General features: G+C 46.1%; 1 protein-coding gene across 1 annotated transcript in view; it reads left to right on the plus strand.

The window, feature by feature from the left end:
- FREM1 (FRAS1 related extracellular matrix 1) overlaps window positions 1-17,259 on the plus strand; it is a 1,195,879-nt gene that overhangs the window by 829,022 nt on the left and 349,598 nt on the right. Inside the window, exon 25 of the mRNA XM_069626057.1 lies at window positions 8,090-8,504. Within this exon, the coding sequence (XP_069482158.1) occupies window positions 8,090-8,504 (415 nt within the window). The remainder of the gene's footprint in view (window positions 1-8,089; window positions 8,505-17,259) is intronic.

Raw genomic sequence — 17,259 nt, forward strand, 5'->3', positions numbered from 1 at the left:
CCTCATCTTTCAGTTCTTATAGGAGAACGGGAGAATCCCTGGTTGGTTTAGTCAGTCAGCTATGGCTCCCTGTAACGTCCATAATGTCTCCTGGTTTTTTGGTATATAGCCAGCTGGCCTCTGACGAGGGTCGTCAATAATTCCTCCATGATGGCTGTAGGGTATTTTGGTTCAGTATCCCCTTCTTGCTCCTCTGGAGGCTCGATCTCCTCTTTTCTCAGGTAGGTTTTCCTGAGGTATTCTGGTTAGTGGGAAGCTCACTACCGCTAGCTGTTTCGCAATTCGCTTCTTGGCTCCCATGCCAAGGCTCAAGGCTGTCCTGCATTCTCTACATTGGTCAGGGTATCTTCTGGCTACACCGATTCCCAGATGTCATCTGACCCCTTTAATGATACGTCCAGGGCAAAGAATTCTAGCTCTACCTCCATTTTCGAGACCTCTTTATCAATACTTTTAGCAGCTGCAGTCACCTATGCCTACTGATTTCAAACTTTACATCATCTCCTGTTGGATTCTTAGGTTTTGGGGCCTGTACTGTCCCACGATAACACCACTCGTTTAACTTGGTGCCACACATGGCTTCAATAATTTCATCAAATTTAGCTAAACATTTCAAGGGACTTCATTTTTAAAAACAGGGTATGGCGACTAAACTAGCCCCCTATGTCATACATCAACCTCTAGACTCCCTATTTACTGAACCAGTAATCTCTACTGCCAAAGTTAGCCTTTCCCATGGTGCGGGCCTACGGGCCATAGCCTCACTCCCTCAGGACTTTCAAAGGATTCCCTTATATCCTGATGTCCCACAATCTATTCAATGATCTTCCAGAGGCTGCTTCCTTCTCTCTCTCTCTCTCTCTCTCTCTCTCTCTCTCTCTCTCTCTCTCTCTCTCTCTCTCTCTCTCTCTCCCCCCTCTCTCTCTGTCTCTCTCTCTCTCTTTTCTGTCCCTCTTTCTCGCTATCACCCCCTCTCTTCTTTTTCTCTCACTCCTGTCCCTATTGTTCTCTATAAGCAGTCTCTCCTTCTTTCTCCTCCTCCCCCCTATCCTCGTCCTCCTACTACTCTCCCGAATCCCTCTCGTCTTCTGTCCCTCCAATCTTCTCTCTCACTATACTCATTTTTCTCTCTCTACACACCCCCTCTCCTCTCCTTCTACTCTCTCCTATCTCCTCCCCTTTCCTCTATCCCACCAGTCTTTTTACACGATTCCTCTCTTCTCTACTACCTTTTCCTATCTCCAACCTCCCCTTCTATACGTCTCCTCTGCCTTTCACTCACACATCTCTCCCTTTCACTACCTCTCAGCTCCCACTAACTACTCTCTTTCTGGCCTTCCACAGCCTCTCTCTAGTTCTACACTTTAACATCAATTCTCAAAACCACACTTGTACATCACTCTCTCCCAACCAATACCTCACCTACACTCATTAAAAGCTGCACAGACTCCGTTGTGCTCCATTCTGCCTTCCACCTTCCCCCTGGTCTCTCGTTGCACCACCACACCACCTAACCTCACTCAAACACCATTCACTCTGCTGTTTGTATGTAGTCTTTTTATATCTTTGCTCTCTTGTTTTCCTAGCTCATACCCCTTCCCATTTGTTCTGTGTTTCACCTGATCTAGTCTAGTTCTAGGTTTTCTCCCGGGGCCGGGACATCACGGTACACAGGTTCAATAACCCTGCTAGGCCTGGTCTCCTTTTTCGTTTGCTGGTGCTTTTGCAGTCGTAGCAGCGCGGTCCGGTTGGTGTTCACAGATTTCCTTGCCTTCTCTCTGCGTTCAGAGAGAAGTTCATGTCAGGAAGTTAGATGTTGACGTGAATGGCAGCTTTGCAACTGGCGTCTTTCTTTCTCGGATCATTCGGTCTGGTTGGCGGCAGATTGGTTTCTGGAGCTTGCAGTCCTGAAAATGGTAAGAGAAAACATGCGCAGAAACTAGGCTGCTAGGTGTCGTGTGACCAACAGGGGTATCTACATTAGCAAACAAGGCGCACTTAGGGGGTTCAGGGACAATCCGACCCCAGCTCCCCCAGCTCACCTCTGGGGTAGGATCGGATATAGCGAAAACACACAGGTAGGCCGCCTACCCCGGGTCAGAAGGGGACTCTGTTCCTGTTCCCCCCATGGCAGAGGTCAGCCCCTCACTGTGTCACATAGGTTTCATGCTTTTTAAAGATGAACAATTCTCCACAGGGGTACATTTGATTCGTGTGCCGTAGAGAGACCCTAAGCTTCTCAAGGTCAGAGAACACCTGTTTCCGCCTGCATGAGTACTAAGTGTGCTACTCGTTTGTGGAGGAAGAACAAATTATAGTTGGGGTAAAGTTGGTGCATGGGCTGGTTCTGCAGTGTACCCTGTTAAAATCCTATAGGGTGTACTATAGACCTTGTTTACCTATTTGGGGGCAAACGTGAAATGCATGAGGTCATGTGGGAGACTTTCCTAGCCTGACCCGATTGCTGGCCATTAAGCAAGTAAATGAGCCTTGCATGGCCAACATTGATGACACGGATGAAGGTTTATATGGGCCTTTCCTGAAGGATCCAAGTTGCTGAGTCAGCTTGAAACCTAGAGGGATGAGACTAGTGTTGAAGGCTGCCTTAGGTTGTAAGTGGGCATGCAGATCCCTACCCAAGGACCAAGGTCCATGTTTGAAGGCGGTGGCCTCCAGTGATTGAGTTGCCACCAAAGCCCTGAATGGGCTGACCTCCTGAGACTGGAGATTGAATTTCCCCCTCGGCTTTGAGTCTCCCATGAATAAAGAGTGTCCGCGGGAATACCTTGAAGCATAAAGAGGAATCCGTGACTGAAGGAGGGCTGTGCGGCAGAGGTTGGCAGCACATGCACCCTAGAGCGGCCCTGATGCTGTCGCTCCACCTTTTCTGTGAATGCTGGAGGCTCAGAACCAGACCAGGACCCTACGCTGGTTCCTTGTTCCATCTCATCTGACCCTGTACTGATTGGCTGATGTGAGCCTAAGAGAAGTCTGCAACCTGTGGCTCTCCTTATGTTTTGGACTACGACTTCCAGGATCCCTCTATATTGCCTATACTTGCTATGGCTGATGAGAGTTGTAGTGCAAAACATCTGCAGACCCAGAGGTTGCAGACCTTTGGCCTATCAGAACATGGCGATGTCCTGACATTGCCTGCTCTCTCTTATCCTCGTGATTCAGAAAGCGAGCATTGCTTTTTCGTTCATTGTATTCATAGAGATCTGTATGATGTGCATCATTAATGAGCAGTGTGATTTTTCTTGAAGAAAAGTCATGGCTCTAAAAAGCCACCATGTTTTTCCAAGTACTAAAAAATAGCCTGTCCAACGGTGAGGACTGAGAGGAAATGAAAGAGAGGGAGAGGGGGGACAGACAGAGAAAGGGAGAGAGAATGAGACAAAAAAGAAGCATAGCGAAAGGAGTGAAGGAAGGAGACACAAAGAAGGAAGGAGACACAAAGAAGGAAGGAAGGGAGGGAGTAAGGAAGGAAGGGAGGAAGGAAGGAAAGGAAGGAAGGAAGGGAGGGAGGGAGGGAGGAAGGAAGGAAGGAAGGAAGGAAGGAAGGAAGGAAGGAAGGAAGGAAGGAAGGAAGGAAGGAAGGAAGGAAGGAAGGAAGGAAGGAAGGAAGGAAGGAAGGAAGGAAGGAAGGAAGGAAGGAAGGAAGGAAGGATGAGAGCAGAAGAGAACAAGAAAGTGGGAGAAAGAAAGAAAGAAAGAAAGAAAGAAAGAAAGAAAGAAAGAAAGAAAGAAAGAAAGAAAGAAAGAAAGAAAGAAAGAAAGAAAGAAAGAAAGAAAGAAAGAAAGAAAGGTTTGTTCTGGAGTCTCCACCACCATGACTCCTGTGTTTGAGGCAACTGGGAACCTTTACTTATGGGAGCAAAGACTCGCGATCCACCAGTGGTCGGGAATATTGCAAGCCTTTTCCCAGAACGCCTGCTAAAAACCGCGCCAATCAATCCCAGACAAACAGGATTGATTTTTTTTTTCTTTAACTTGCTGAATATCAGATTTTTGGTTTAACGCCAAAGTAGAGGCTTCAGTGCAGAAGCCATTGGGCCTATTATGCGCAGTTCAAGTACAGGGACAAAAGGATGGAAGCGGCAAACCATATAAAATAAAACATAACATTAATTACATGAACAAAAAGTGAAAAAAGTTAGGTTATAGGAGCTGCAATTCAACAATATTCAAGCAAGATAAAGAACGCACGATATAAATGACTGAATGCTGGAATAAATGAGTACCTGTTAAAACAGTCAAATGAGTTTGGTTTCCTTCAGAGGGCTTGACGGTAATTCACCGTAGTCCTCGGAAAATCAGGAAAACTGCAAATACATGTCCCAGGACCCTGGCACTGCAAAACTAGATTCTAATACTGCTCGACAGCCGAAGAGCCTTCTACCTGGGATGGCGCCCACCATTATTGTATTGTAGTAGTCATTTATATAACGCCTTTTCCCATTACTATGGTCTCAAGGCGCTTGTGGCGGGAGCGCCCTCGGGGACCGCAGTCCAGAGCATGGGAAGTTCTCAGAAAAGGCCAGAATGTGTGTGTGCATTTGGCCAAGATAAGGAATTAGGTGGGCTGGCCGGTCTCCAGCAAGGAACCCAAGCCCTCCTTCAGCTATTTGTCGAGGCAGGAGAAGGACTAGCCAATGGTCTGGAGCAGGCTGAGGGGACTAGAAGGCAGTTCATCGAGGCCCTAATCTATCCTGCAGAGCTATAGCAAAGTTACTCAATGTCCTGAGAAGTCACAAAAAGGACTGAGTATTCCAGAGCACACCCGCAGACACCGTCGCCAACCCGGCACCGTAGTGGGAAATGAGGAGTTGGAAGGGAACAATGGAGTAACTTTGCTGAAAAGGTTGGGGGGGACATGGCAGGTGAAAGAAAGGGGCAGTTTGGAGGAAGGGCGAACGGGGGCTCTGAGGGATAACACAAAACTACTATACCACAGAGTCCATTGCCGATGCTCTTAGAACTTTCATAAGACTGGTGGCGTATCTTTAAAATTCAATTCTAAAGACACTACAGTCTTCTGAAACATATAACACTACAGTTGGTCTTTAGAATTCACTGCATTGACAACAGCAAAAAAGCCTGCGCCCCCTCCACCTAAAGAGGGCCTGCAAGCATGCAGAAGGGGGCTGGTGTTTGATTTTTGCCACCAGGGCACTGACTCAAACAAACATATAGACATTAATACAAAATGGATGCCTGCAAGATTTTAAAAAGGCACATTAGGTTGCTCATTCTGATTTCATTAATTACTTGCAACAGTCTGACTCTTTAAAATTCATGTATGTTTTGCTTTGTTCAAATGACCCCAAGCAGTAGTGTACCGAGCAGGAGGTCAGACCGGGACATTTGACAGTCCGGTGCCACTCCCGTTCAGCACCTCAGAGGGTGCCCAACGGAAAAGGTGTGTCACTGGTAGGACAATGTGTGCCAAGCAATACCTGCTCAGCACACTTATGTCCTGGTAACAGGACACCTTACCCTTTCCGAACGGTACAGGTGTCCCGCTGCCAGGACAATGTTCCAAGAGCTCCAAGCAGCAGAGGGTCCTCACGTTGCTCTGTGTCAACAGAGCATTACACTGTGAGCCATTAGGCACTGATGGGAGGGAGGGGGCGACTATTAGCAGGGACATTTGTCCCTTTAGAAATGTGAATGGGAGGGAGTGATAGAAGTGAGAAGGGTGCATAATGTTGCATGTTTTATGAACTAATTACTATGGCTTTAAAACCCAAGGGGGATTTATTAGGCTCACGTTAATCTGCATGATGCTATTGTGACTTTGCATTCAGGATGGGGAGAATAAAACTAAAGCCAGACTTTCATTCCTCAACATATTTCCATGACAATGTATATAGTGTACTGTTAGTTTAGTATGAAAGGCTAGCTTATTATGTAATGTGGTTTGCTTCCAAGGCATTGCCAGAATTAACTATTTATGCACATGAAATGTAAAGCAAAACCTTAATATATATATATATCAACTAAACCTGGGAAGATGTGCACAATTGCTTAAATCAGTTTCACCATTTAACCAAAGTGTGTGATCCTGGGCAATTCATTTAATCACATGGTGTCTTATCTGACGATCTGTACGTGATTCTGATTTACTTCAAAGCTTATGTTAATATATCATGCTATCATAATAAAAAAGTCTAATGATTATTGAGTTGCTTCATATATAACAATAGTGAAATGTAGGCATTGTGCACCACACAGATATTTGCCACTTGGTTTACTTATGGCAACTTATTCTAAAGTCACTTCCATGGTGCCTCCATGTACCAAAGACTAATGATGCTCCTTGCAATGTCCTTTTCTGTGAAGTCACTACTGTTGATGCAATCCATATGCAAATTAGGAGGTTTCCATGTATTTTGCCCCAGAGCACATGGACAGAGCTCTAAAAGATGACTTTCCTGCATCTGCAATGATCCCGCAGTTTATTTTTTGTTATGTTTAAAATGCCATCTACCACTAATGTTACCAAAAAAGTAGATTGGGGCTGTGTTGGACGGTTTTGGGGTGTGCATGAAACTTTTACATGCATTGCATTTCGTGGTTCACCTCACCCCTCACTCTTGCATTGCTGGATTCTTCCCTGACACCAAATGTGATTGTCCAAATGTGCCCCCTCACTAGGGTCAGCCCGCAGCCCAGCCCTTCAACAAAAATACACGCAGCTGAGCTCAGCTTGGCATTATGTAATGAGACGGCGCGAGCCTGGCTGGGCACCTCAGCCAGGCTCAAGCTGTCCCACTACATGGCCAATAAATGCGGTGACCCCAATGCAGCCCCCCGACCCTCCCACCAAAAGATGGGGGGGCCAAAAAGGCATGCCACAAAAGTCCCCCCGTCATAATTACGCCCAAGGAAGGGAGACAGCCCCTGATCCAGGAAGCCCCCACGCTCCTGTCACCTCGCCCTCCACTGAGGGTCTTGCAGAGAAACAGAGGTTGCAAATTCTCCAGCGAGGTTCCTCGCTTCAATCATCCTGCCCTGCCTCAGGATAAAGAAGCTGGGGCGTGGGGTAGTAGGACTCGAGTGGCCTTCATTCAGTGCCATGTTCAAATTCAAGGCAGCCAGTGACATTATGGTACATAGGGCCCCCACTGACCCCGTTGCAGCAATTATCAATTCCTTTTGTTTTTAATTACTGTTGTTCCCATTTAAACATGTCAATGATAAGCCATGCTAAGTGTTATAAAGAGGAGATCTGTGTGCACCTGTCAAGATTTCCTGGCATTGCATTGCCCTGTGTTTTCAGCAGTGAAGCGTGTTTACTGCATCATGCTCTGAAGCTGGGTCAACCTATTGCTATGATCATTCTGATGACTCTCACTGACGTTCATTGATTGACAGCGCTGCTCTGTCTTCCCCACGGAGCCAGTCTATAGAATCATGTATGTCTGGATGAGAAACAGTCAAGGCCTTCTTTACATCACATAGAGCCCTTTAAGGAAATCATGGTAGAAAGCTGCAGAGTGTGGTGGACCTCACGAGCAGATCAGAAAAGGATTTAAGGACCAGATAGAAGTTCGATAAAATGACACACGGGTGAAGCAATATCGCATACGGTTAGAGAAAATAAGCACATAGTCTATCCGGGTCCATGTGTTAATATTCCTGCAAAAATATTGCCATACAAAAATATCGCCATTTTCTTGCGGCGTTATTAAGGCATGGAACCTGCGGGGGACACCCCGGCATTATTTTTAAAGGAGCGGAGGACACCCCCGCAACCCCCGCCACCCGAACTCCAAAACCCCCCCCAAAATTATCTCCCCCAAACATATCACCTATGGCCGTTCCAGATGACCCTATATACGGTGATATGTTTGGTGGGGATAATATGTAGTGATACCGTCTATCCCCATATTGACCTATGGATGATGTCTAGTTGCAAGCCCACTCAAGGCAAGTAAGACATCGTTTAGCCTTCACGTGTGTCAGATACACCACAAGGTCATCCCTTGAGTAAAGGTGTGTATTATCGTTTCATTTCTGTAGATGGTGAAACCTCAGCACATGATCCACACATGCTGAAGGCTGCCTTGCCTCTCTTTGCCAGATTCCATGTCAGCAACGGGCTGCGGACGAAACCCGGGACCTTCCAAATTGCCCTGGAGACCTCCGACCGGGCCCTACCCACAGTGTCCAGGAATGCGGGCTTGAGACTGGTAAAAGGCACCATGGCCCTCATCTCTCCAGAGGTCCTGCAAATCTCAGACCCTGACACGCCTCCACGGAACCTCACCTTCCTCCTGGCACAGCTCCCGCAGTACGGTCAACTGCATCGTAGAGGGGCCGTGCTACTGGGACGCAACTTCACCCAGCAAGACGTGGACAACCTGGACGTGGCCTACCGGCATGGCGGAGGCGATTCCCAGATCGACCGGTTTACGTTTGTGGCCACGGACCAGAGTAACCGTGGCTTCTTGGTCCAAGGAAAAGCACAGGCCGAGCCGGTGGCGTTCACTATTCAGGCAAGTAGCAGCAGCCATCCTGTTTATCTCAATCTGACAGCTAATAACAATTGTCGTGAACTTATCATGCACGTTTTCATGTTCAAGTGACAAAAGTATGGCACTGTAAATGTGGGAGAGATGTGCGTGAGTCAATAAAAACAACACCTGTGGTAAATAACGTGGGTGTCATGCACTGCGGTACTGCCAACAACAAGTAATTAGTGTGATTACTGCATCATGAACTCATTGCAGGCTGACATTCAGAACACTTCGCCATCTCGTGGAATAATTATCCCCCCCTCCTTCCTGTATCAAAATGCATGTTTGTTCTGCTATTTTTATGTGCTCCCAACCCCCTCACCATGTAGACAGCCTTCCAACACTCTCGGCCCCTGTTCAATGTCTCCCATCTATACTTCTAGAGGGTGGGTGGGGGCAGCACCCTACCATTGAACACACAGAGCAACCCCCCTCTACCTGGAAAGCTGGTGGATGCAGCATCTCTGGGGAGAACAAGACAGAGCTCCACACCTGGGAGAGGTTACACTTCCTGTTTCTTAAAATGCTCACCCAATACACCCAATACCTGATACAGTAAAGCACCAAAAGGTGACCATTCCTCCCTGCTAAGTATATATGCCACTCGGGCACTCATCCCATGGGCTCTGACTTGCTTCATGAGACCTGAAACTTTGATTTCAATATAATAATCTCGCCTTAGATACTGTGATTGGCAGGATGTGGCCCTTGTGCGATGGACTGCTTCGCATTAACGCTTTTCGGTGTTGCCATTGGGGTGGCTGGCAGTTAACCGAAGAGAGTGGACTCTATCACATGACATGTATGTCTCACTGCTAATATTCTGCATATATTTGCCTTTGTCAGTAGATATTTTCCTTTAGATGCATAAAATCACACATCTAAACCTTCCATGCGCACCACCTCATGGGGCGCTGCAGAGGCCCAACTGGGGACCTCCCCCCTGATCCAAAGTCTGTACCAGTGCACCCCTCGCTTTCCACTTATTTCAATCTCAAAGAGGGAGTGAGGGAAGGAAGGAAGGAAGGAAGGAAGGAAGGAAGGAAGGAAGGAAGGAAGGAAGGAAGGAAGGAAGGAAGGAAGGAAGGAAGGAAGGAAGGAAGGAAGGAAGGAAGGAAGGAAGGAAGGAAGGAAGGAAGGAAGGAAGGAAGGAAGGAAGGAAGGAAGGAAGGAAGGAAGGAAGGAAGGAAGGAAGGAAGGAAGGAAGGAAGGAAGGAAGGAAGGAAGGAAGGAAGGAAGGAAGGAAGGAAGGAAGGAAGGAAGGAAGGAAGGAAGGAAGGAAGGAAGGAAGGAAGGAAGGAAGGAAGGAAGGAAGGAAGGAAGGAAGGAAGGAAGGAAGGAAGGAAGGAAGGAAGGAAGGAAGGAAGGAAGGAAGGAAGGAAGGAAGGAAGGAAGGAAGGAAGGAAGGAAGGAAGGAAGGACTATTCAGACAATGGTAGCTCCTGCCCCCAATCCCCTGCCTTACAGTAACTTTGTTTTAAACATGCGCACAATTGTGCACATTTTGGGTACAATTAGTACTGCCCATAATTCTGCACAAGCAAACATTTTGTGTGATCCAAAATGGTGCAAATCCATAGGGAAAGTATGTAATATATAACCCTGTTACTGGCGCAGTTTAGGTTATCCTGCCCAAGATGGCTTCTCACTTGGGCCACACATCTCTAACATGTGTGTTCTGCATGTAAAGACTAGCATGTCCCTGCATGCAGGTGATCTTGTATGCCACTACACCGCAGTAGTGGCGCCTCGAGAAATCAATACTAGGGGTGGCAAACCAGGGGGCACAAATAGAACAAGGGCGCTTGTGTTGGCCACAAACATGGGTCAATAGGTCAAACTAGTTTAAGTAACCATAGTTTACCAAGCTTTTTGTATTTATTAAAAAATGTGGAATGATACAAGTTCAGCGTAGGTTTACAAATAAAAGCTTTGTATCAAGTTGGTGAACACCCTATAAAGGTAACCTATGTCCAACTGTTTAAAAAGTCTCCCAAAAAAACGTCCATGGGCATTTGGTTAAATGTTGACTGTGTGTTTTCCATCGAACAAATTTTATCACATTTCTTCAGCTTTAAATCAATTAATGAGTAAAGACATAACAAAAAAATTAACAGTCTGCAGTCACCAACTCTTCCTCTTCCCCAGGCACGTTCAAGGTCTCCCTGAATTGCACCCCAGCCAAACACACATATTACAACTGCAACATGTCAGTTCAGCAGTCTTACATAAAGTGCCCACTCGGTGCTTTTAGCAGATAACCCTAAGAATGTTCCATATAACCCTTCTTCAGAACTTCAGTCCATTTAACAAAAGTCGGGTGCAGACTATAGGGGCAGACAGGAGGCAACTGCGCCCTTAGTTCTTTACATCCTATGCTCTATGTCAGTGTGGCTAAGGATAAAAGGATATTGGTTTTAAAGTCATGTTTGTGAATTGCACTGTTGGTAATGCAGTGAATGTGTGTGCTATCAGGGATCCACATCTGGTGTTGACATTTCAGAAAGCTAAGTAGCTCAGGAGGTTTAATGACTGTTGCTGTAATGTTATCAAAGCGCTCTGCAAAGTCTATTGCTTTTTGAAATACCGTATCAAAATAAATATGTGTTTTAAAGTGCACTGGGAGGGCTTGGGCTGGTCGCTTGCTCGTGTCTAGGGTGAGGGTGGGGTAATGTTTGCTTCCATGTGAAAATCAAAAGGCACCCATGAACCCACAGTTCAGTTTTCTAATAACTGCTGTTAGAATAATAGACCTATTGAATTTTGATTGAACAGTTTGATAAGCTAATGCCAACTTTAAAATGAGGCCGTGCAATAAAATAATAATGAAGGGGCTGGGAAAAGGCAGGGCATTTGTGGTCGAATCCACACAGAAAGCACAGATTAAAAAAACTGCTGGCTTTAAATTTAAGGAGTGTGTCACATTTTAGACATGTCTTTGTGTTGTTAAGTAGCAGATAAAGCAAATAGTGTTCCCAGCATGTGAGAAGCCCACTTTTAACATAGTTGGCCCTCACTGCAGTGATATTCATGGCCCATTTTCTGCCTTGTGTCTGTTTCTGGCCAGATGAAAGGACAGACTAAGCACACAAAGAGACTGTAAAAACGGCTGTTTATAGGAGAGACTTAAAGAACGCTTAAAACTGTCCTTCATGGGGCTGGGGACAGAGCACCAATCAGGGGGATGCAGGGCGGAAATTAGGAGGTGTAATTGCCTCATGTTGTCTCCCGCTAGGGACACCGATGTACCGCAGACGCCATCTTCTTTTCTCTTTGATTGAGTGTTGGTGAAGCCCTCTTCAGTTTCTTGAAAAACCCATGAGAGTCTGTTGCTTTTCCATGACCTCTAGATGGCCTGTCTGGCTCTTTCAAATGCTCCCAGAATGACCTCTAACTTTCATGGTGTTTTTGTTTGGGCATTCATTGGTAGGTGTTGAAAGACGCCGCTTTCTGAGCTGGGTGCACAGTCTATGGTGGGCACAGGGCCATCTCTACTATGTGTGTTGCTTGGCAATAAGCTGGCAGCTCCATCCTTCCGCGGTACTGGGTTGCAGCTGCTTCTGTTCCATTGAAAACGTGGGTAGAAATTAATTTCCAGAGCTCACCTCTGCTGCTTAGGAGTGTCCATGTGAGTAGTGAGACAAGGGGGAAGGGGCCAGGGAACACAGAGCGCCACTACGTCTCTGGCAGGACACCAGAAACGGGGAAAAGGCAGGTGAATGTTTTCAGACAAAATGGCTTCCCTCTGCACGCCCACAGCCTGCACAGGTGGACTGTGCTCTAAGGAAGCCAGCAGCAGTGTCTCTCATTTCCATACCCACCAGCTGCCGCGCAATGGTGCTGCAGAGAATGATGCAAGCCGGGGGAGGAAGAAGGCGCCCAATCTGACACGGGTTTGATTTGTATTATCCGCTTATGGTCCCCTCATTGTAATCAGCGGATTTTGGTGCGCGGCCATGATGTTTAATATACGAGGGGATGAGTGGGGGGCGGAGGGGCCTGCCATAGTAATGTCCTCCGGATGAATGGAATGGTTGTAGCGTTGGCCAAGTAATTAAACATGGTAACTGGATTCTCAAAATGTTTCCACATCTCTGCCTTTTGAGCTTCCTTGCTTCTCTCTCCGAAGCCCTCTAAGCTGATTGACTAATGCCAGCTTCCTTCAACCGCTTTGACCACGGGCTGTGACTAGAATCAGAGTTGAGTGGTGTCCAAAAATATAAATGCATGCCTCCATGTTCCCCCTCGCGCTGCTCTCTCGAGTGCTGCGGCATAATCAGATCACTGCACGCGGCATTACTCTCATAAAAGCTACTGCACCTGAGCACCAGATTAGAAAAAATAATGCGCACGAAAGCAAACCCAAGAAATTCGTTGCTATTCAAAATGCAGAAAGTCTTTCTCTTTGTCCCCTTTCTTCCTCTAGTTTAATTTATGGATAGTTAAAGCATTTTGGAACCTGCAAGAATCTTAGAATGGTTAACAGTGAGTCCAGAGCATCTTACCCCAAAAGACTCATGGCATGACCCTTAACCCCTCTGAGGCGAGATTTAAGAATCTCGCTGCAATAGTTTGGGGGACAGGATAGACAGGGGGACTGGGGCATCGTGCAGACATTCAGACATAGTCCCCCAGTCCAGCTTTTTTCAACAGGATTGTAACTCGGAGACTGGCAGTTTTCAATATTAGCTTCTCAGGAGTGACATGGCGGGATATTGTGCATGCAAAGTGAAGCAGATCAGCGCATTATTCTCAGCAAACGTGGTTGAGACAAAACAAGTATAGGAATGCATGTTGGAACAGACACTACCAAGGGTGGGCCAGGAAACAAAAGTGGCACGGAAAAATTTCTTCAAAGTGGCCCCATGTCACACCATGCAAGCGAGCATAGCGAGTGGGCCAACACCCTAAACATAATGTAACAAATATCTCACATTTAACAGCTATTGTTAAAAATGAGGGAAACTATACTGGAAGCTTTATAACAAATGCTTTACTCCAAAGGGCGCTGGGGGATGAGGAGGGAAGTATGGGAAGGGGTGGGGTGCCTGAAGAGAGGGTAAGAGTAACATAAAAGTAGATATCTACTAAGCTAAGTAAGCTTAGTTGGCCGATGCAGCACTTAAGACTGCCCAGTAGCTGCTTCAAAGTGTTAAAGGGGAATAGAGCACAAAGGGGTGTTGGAGAGAGTGCATCAGTGCCTATATGATTATTATGATATGTAGAAATAGCGCACACATTCATTGCCAGATAGTGTTTGTGTGTAAGGTACATTCTAAGTGTCTGCAGATCCTTGTCCTCACCCTCAAAGTTACTTCAGAGAGGCCCTAATCTGTGATGAACTCTGCCCAAACATGCACTTTCGAATGGATTGTGTCCTTCCACATATTCCTCATCTTTCATATCGTTCATCCAGCATCAGCTGCTTCGGAAACTTTATTCTCAGCAGAGGGCACCATGCATCGTTAACTCATTCCCCTCCGTCCGCTCTCGAGCATGACGTCACCAACTGTACCAATAGCAAGCACTGCGCCCATTACTTCAGTTCTGTTTTTCCGCTGCACAGTTCGCTTAGGATCAATTCTTTGACTTTGTGTCAACGGTTGTTTTTCAAATCTCGACTCCTAAAACAGGCTTTCAGAGATGTGCTGAGTGTGAGTCGAAGATGTCCATCACAGACCCACACCACATTTGTCTCTGGCACCTGGGAGTTGAACATAAGATAGAAGACTGTGGTTCCTGTCAGTCCATGACAGGAAAGGTGCTGAAGGAGAGAAAGCGTAAACTTGCTTTGGGTAGACCCCCATCCAAGTCCCCATCACAACTCCTTTGAAAAGGAGTTCTTCTGATGAAAAGGATACAAGGGGTGAATCGCCACCTCAGAAGCGCCTTAAGAAGCACTTGCGGTCTAGGAATAGATTGCACCACTCTCTGTCTTCGTCCTCCTGTAAGAAGGCCAAGAAGAATGCGTCAAAGATCGAGCTGTTCGTCATCCAACTCCTCGCCCAATTGCAAGGTCATCTGTCCAGGTAAGTTGGCTTCTAAAGCCGAGTGGAAGGATTTTTGCCTCAGATTGTTGAAAATATTTGAGAAGGCGGTTTCTCCTGCCCCTCCGAGAGAGGCGAAGAGCTCTGACTCTGTCGAGCCTTGTAAGACTGAAAAGGTGTTAAAAAGGTTTCCGCTCACACGCCCTCAAGCCCGGGCCCAAAACCGGTGACCCCTTAAAAAAACTCCAAACCTCAAGTGAAGGAGAGGCCTAAAGCTCATCCTTCAACTACCTCAACAAATCTCGGGTTGGGTACTTCGGTGTCGAGTTCTTTGACATCAAAGCCGTTAACGTCATCGATAGAACCTTCAAAGCTTTACAAGCCTCATCCAAGAAAATACATTTTAAGTGAATGTCCTCAATTTTCCGAGGAGGATGAGGCTTCTGAGCAGGATTTTAGCCTGTAATTTGGGACACTAATGTTCCTTAGGAGTTCATTTCAGAAGAGTCTAAGACGCCACACCTGGTAGACTCTTTGAGGGTTGCAAGTGGCCTTGACAACTCTCCTCAGGTGGAGTTTGCCAGTCCAGAGCCCTCTGCTAATGCAGATGCCTCTTACAGGGCACTTATGACTTGGGTTACGGAATAATAAGGTTGGGGTAGGCCTGCTGCACTTTATAAGCAGGATGACCTAACTGATCATTTGGATAAGAGTCATCAGAAAGAACTCATCCTACCTTTTCATACTGCTCTAAAGAAAAGAGTGATGACCCATTGGGAACCCCCAGATACTATCACTGCAGTTATTAAAGATCTCACGAGTTAGTATACGCCTTCTTGTGTGAATCCAGACATTTATGTCTAAGCATCCATCCCCTGAAAGGTTGGTATTCCAGGTTGCCACCTCATCATTGAGGCTTGCCAAATAACCGACTATAGCAACCGACAGGGATGAGAAAATATTTGACACCTTGGCCGAGAGACTTTTCTCTGCAAGTAGTATGGCTTTAAAATCTATCAATGCTATTTGTTCTCTGGTCAAGTTTTCCTTGATGCTATGGGATGTCATAGCTATGGCTAGGACCATAACCCTGAAGGGGGAGACAAGGGATGGTTTCTTAAGCATCATTAAAGATGGAAAGGATGTGTCAGTCACTTCAGTTGGGGCTTGATTCAGCTGATAGTGTCAGCCGGGCAATGGCAGCTAGCATTGTTTCACGCAGGCTGCGTAAGTCTGGATTTGCGCCTGATGTTCAGGCAAGATTGTTAAACAAGCCCTTCAATTGCCCTGACTGGTTTGGCAGCAAAGCGGATGAGAGTTAAGAAATGTTCCAATCATCAAAGGCAGCTGCAAAGTCGCTTGGTGTGGCAATTTGCCAGTCACAGCAAACCCACCTCACTCTTCAATCTTGGAGGGCCCAGTCCGTTTGACATTATCATCATTTGGAAGGACGAGGGGCCAGGCCACACAAAGAGAAGATTTCCTCGTGGCGTGCAAGGTTGTGGTGGTAAATGTGACGATATATTAGGCGGTCACTCTCCAGTTTATTTCCTCACCCAAGCTAGGTGGTGCGCATCCAAAGCGCTTATACAGATTCAACTTTAGTGAGGCCTCCAACCCGTCTCGTACCACCCCAAAAAATATCCTCTGTACCGCCAATGAGCTAGGTACCAAGCCGGTGTATAGTAAGAATATATATCTATTGAAGGTTTGACAAAGAAGACTAGCAACCAAAACATCAACCACCAATGCTGTGGCACTACACACTATCACACATTCTAATTTCTTGCACCAATTGACTAACTTATATTTCTAATGAACGTACAGATATTGCAACACACAGGTAAAATTTAGAGATGGACAGTTATCAATTTACATCATATTTCTTGCAAATTAACCAACAGGAAACATACAAAATACACAGTGATTACTTACTTTGGCACAATACTCCTTTATCCCAGCAACCCCCGCCTTCCAGGCATCAATTAGATATGACTCCTCTGATCTGAAGGCAAGATACAGGGAGTGGGAATACAGTAGCAAAATCGTTTTGGGTTTTTTATTAAAAAGGCAAAGTCCAGAAAGGAACTCAATGGGAAAATAGTTGTGGGTTTTTTATTTGCATGAAATGCAGGGCTTTGGGAAAATAATTTTGGGATGAAAGTACATAAATGGGATATTTTGTTTTGCACCCTCAACATTTACTTGAATAGCAGTATTTTAGGGTTACTTATTTGGGGATTATGGACACTCCCCATTTGGTACAGAAGACAGGGGTTTCAGAAAGATGGAGTCACCCAAGTACTTTATTGTCTATACCGGCTCTAACACACTGGGCATGAACATAGTTAGTTTCTAACTCTAACAACACCCTGTGATTCTCTATAAGGGAAATAATTGATTTAACTTCAATGCACTGCGCTAAGGATCTAAACAACTTCCCGCCTCCCCACAATTTAATGGACCGGATTAAGGCAAGCAGTTCCCAACACAATTCAATTTAAATGGATAGGGTAATTTTCTATAGTGGAATTAATTTGAGTTGAATAAGTAAAATGTGCCAAGGGTCTCCCCAGTTCCATCCCTACCTGCCGTGCGAGATTGAGATTAAGGCTGGCACATACCCCCCACATATTTGTTGGCATTCAGACTAATTGACTTACATTGGAGGCCTTGATTCTGGGACATCTAGGGAAACAGCAGGGTTCCTCTGAGGACAGCACAGATCTGGTCAAAGGCTTCGGTCA

The sequence above is a fragment of the Ambystoma mexicanum genome, chromosome 6p, assembly GCF_040938575.1.
Source record: "Ambystoma mexicanum isolate Mex_15411 chromosome 6p, UKY_AmexF1_1, whole genome shotgun sequence".
Lineage (NCBI taxonomy): Eukaryota > Metazoa > Chordata > Amphibia > Caudata > Ambystomatidae > Ambystoma > Ambystoma mexicanum.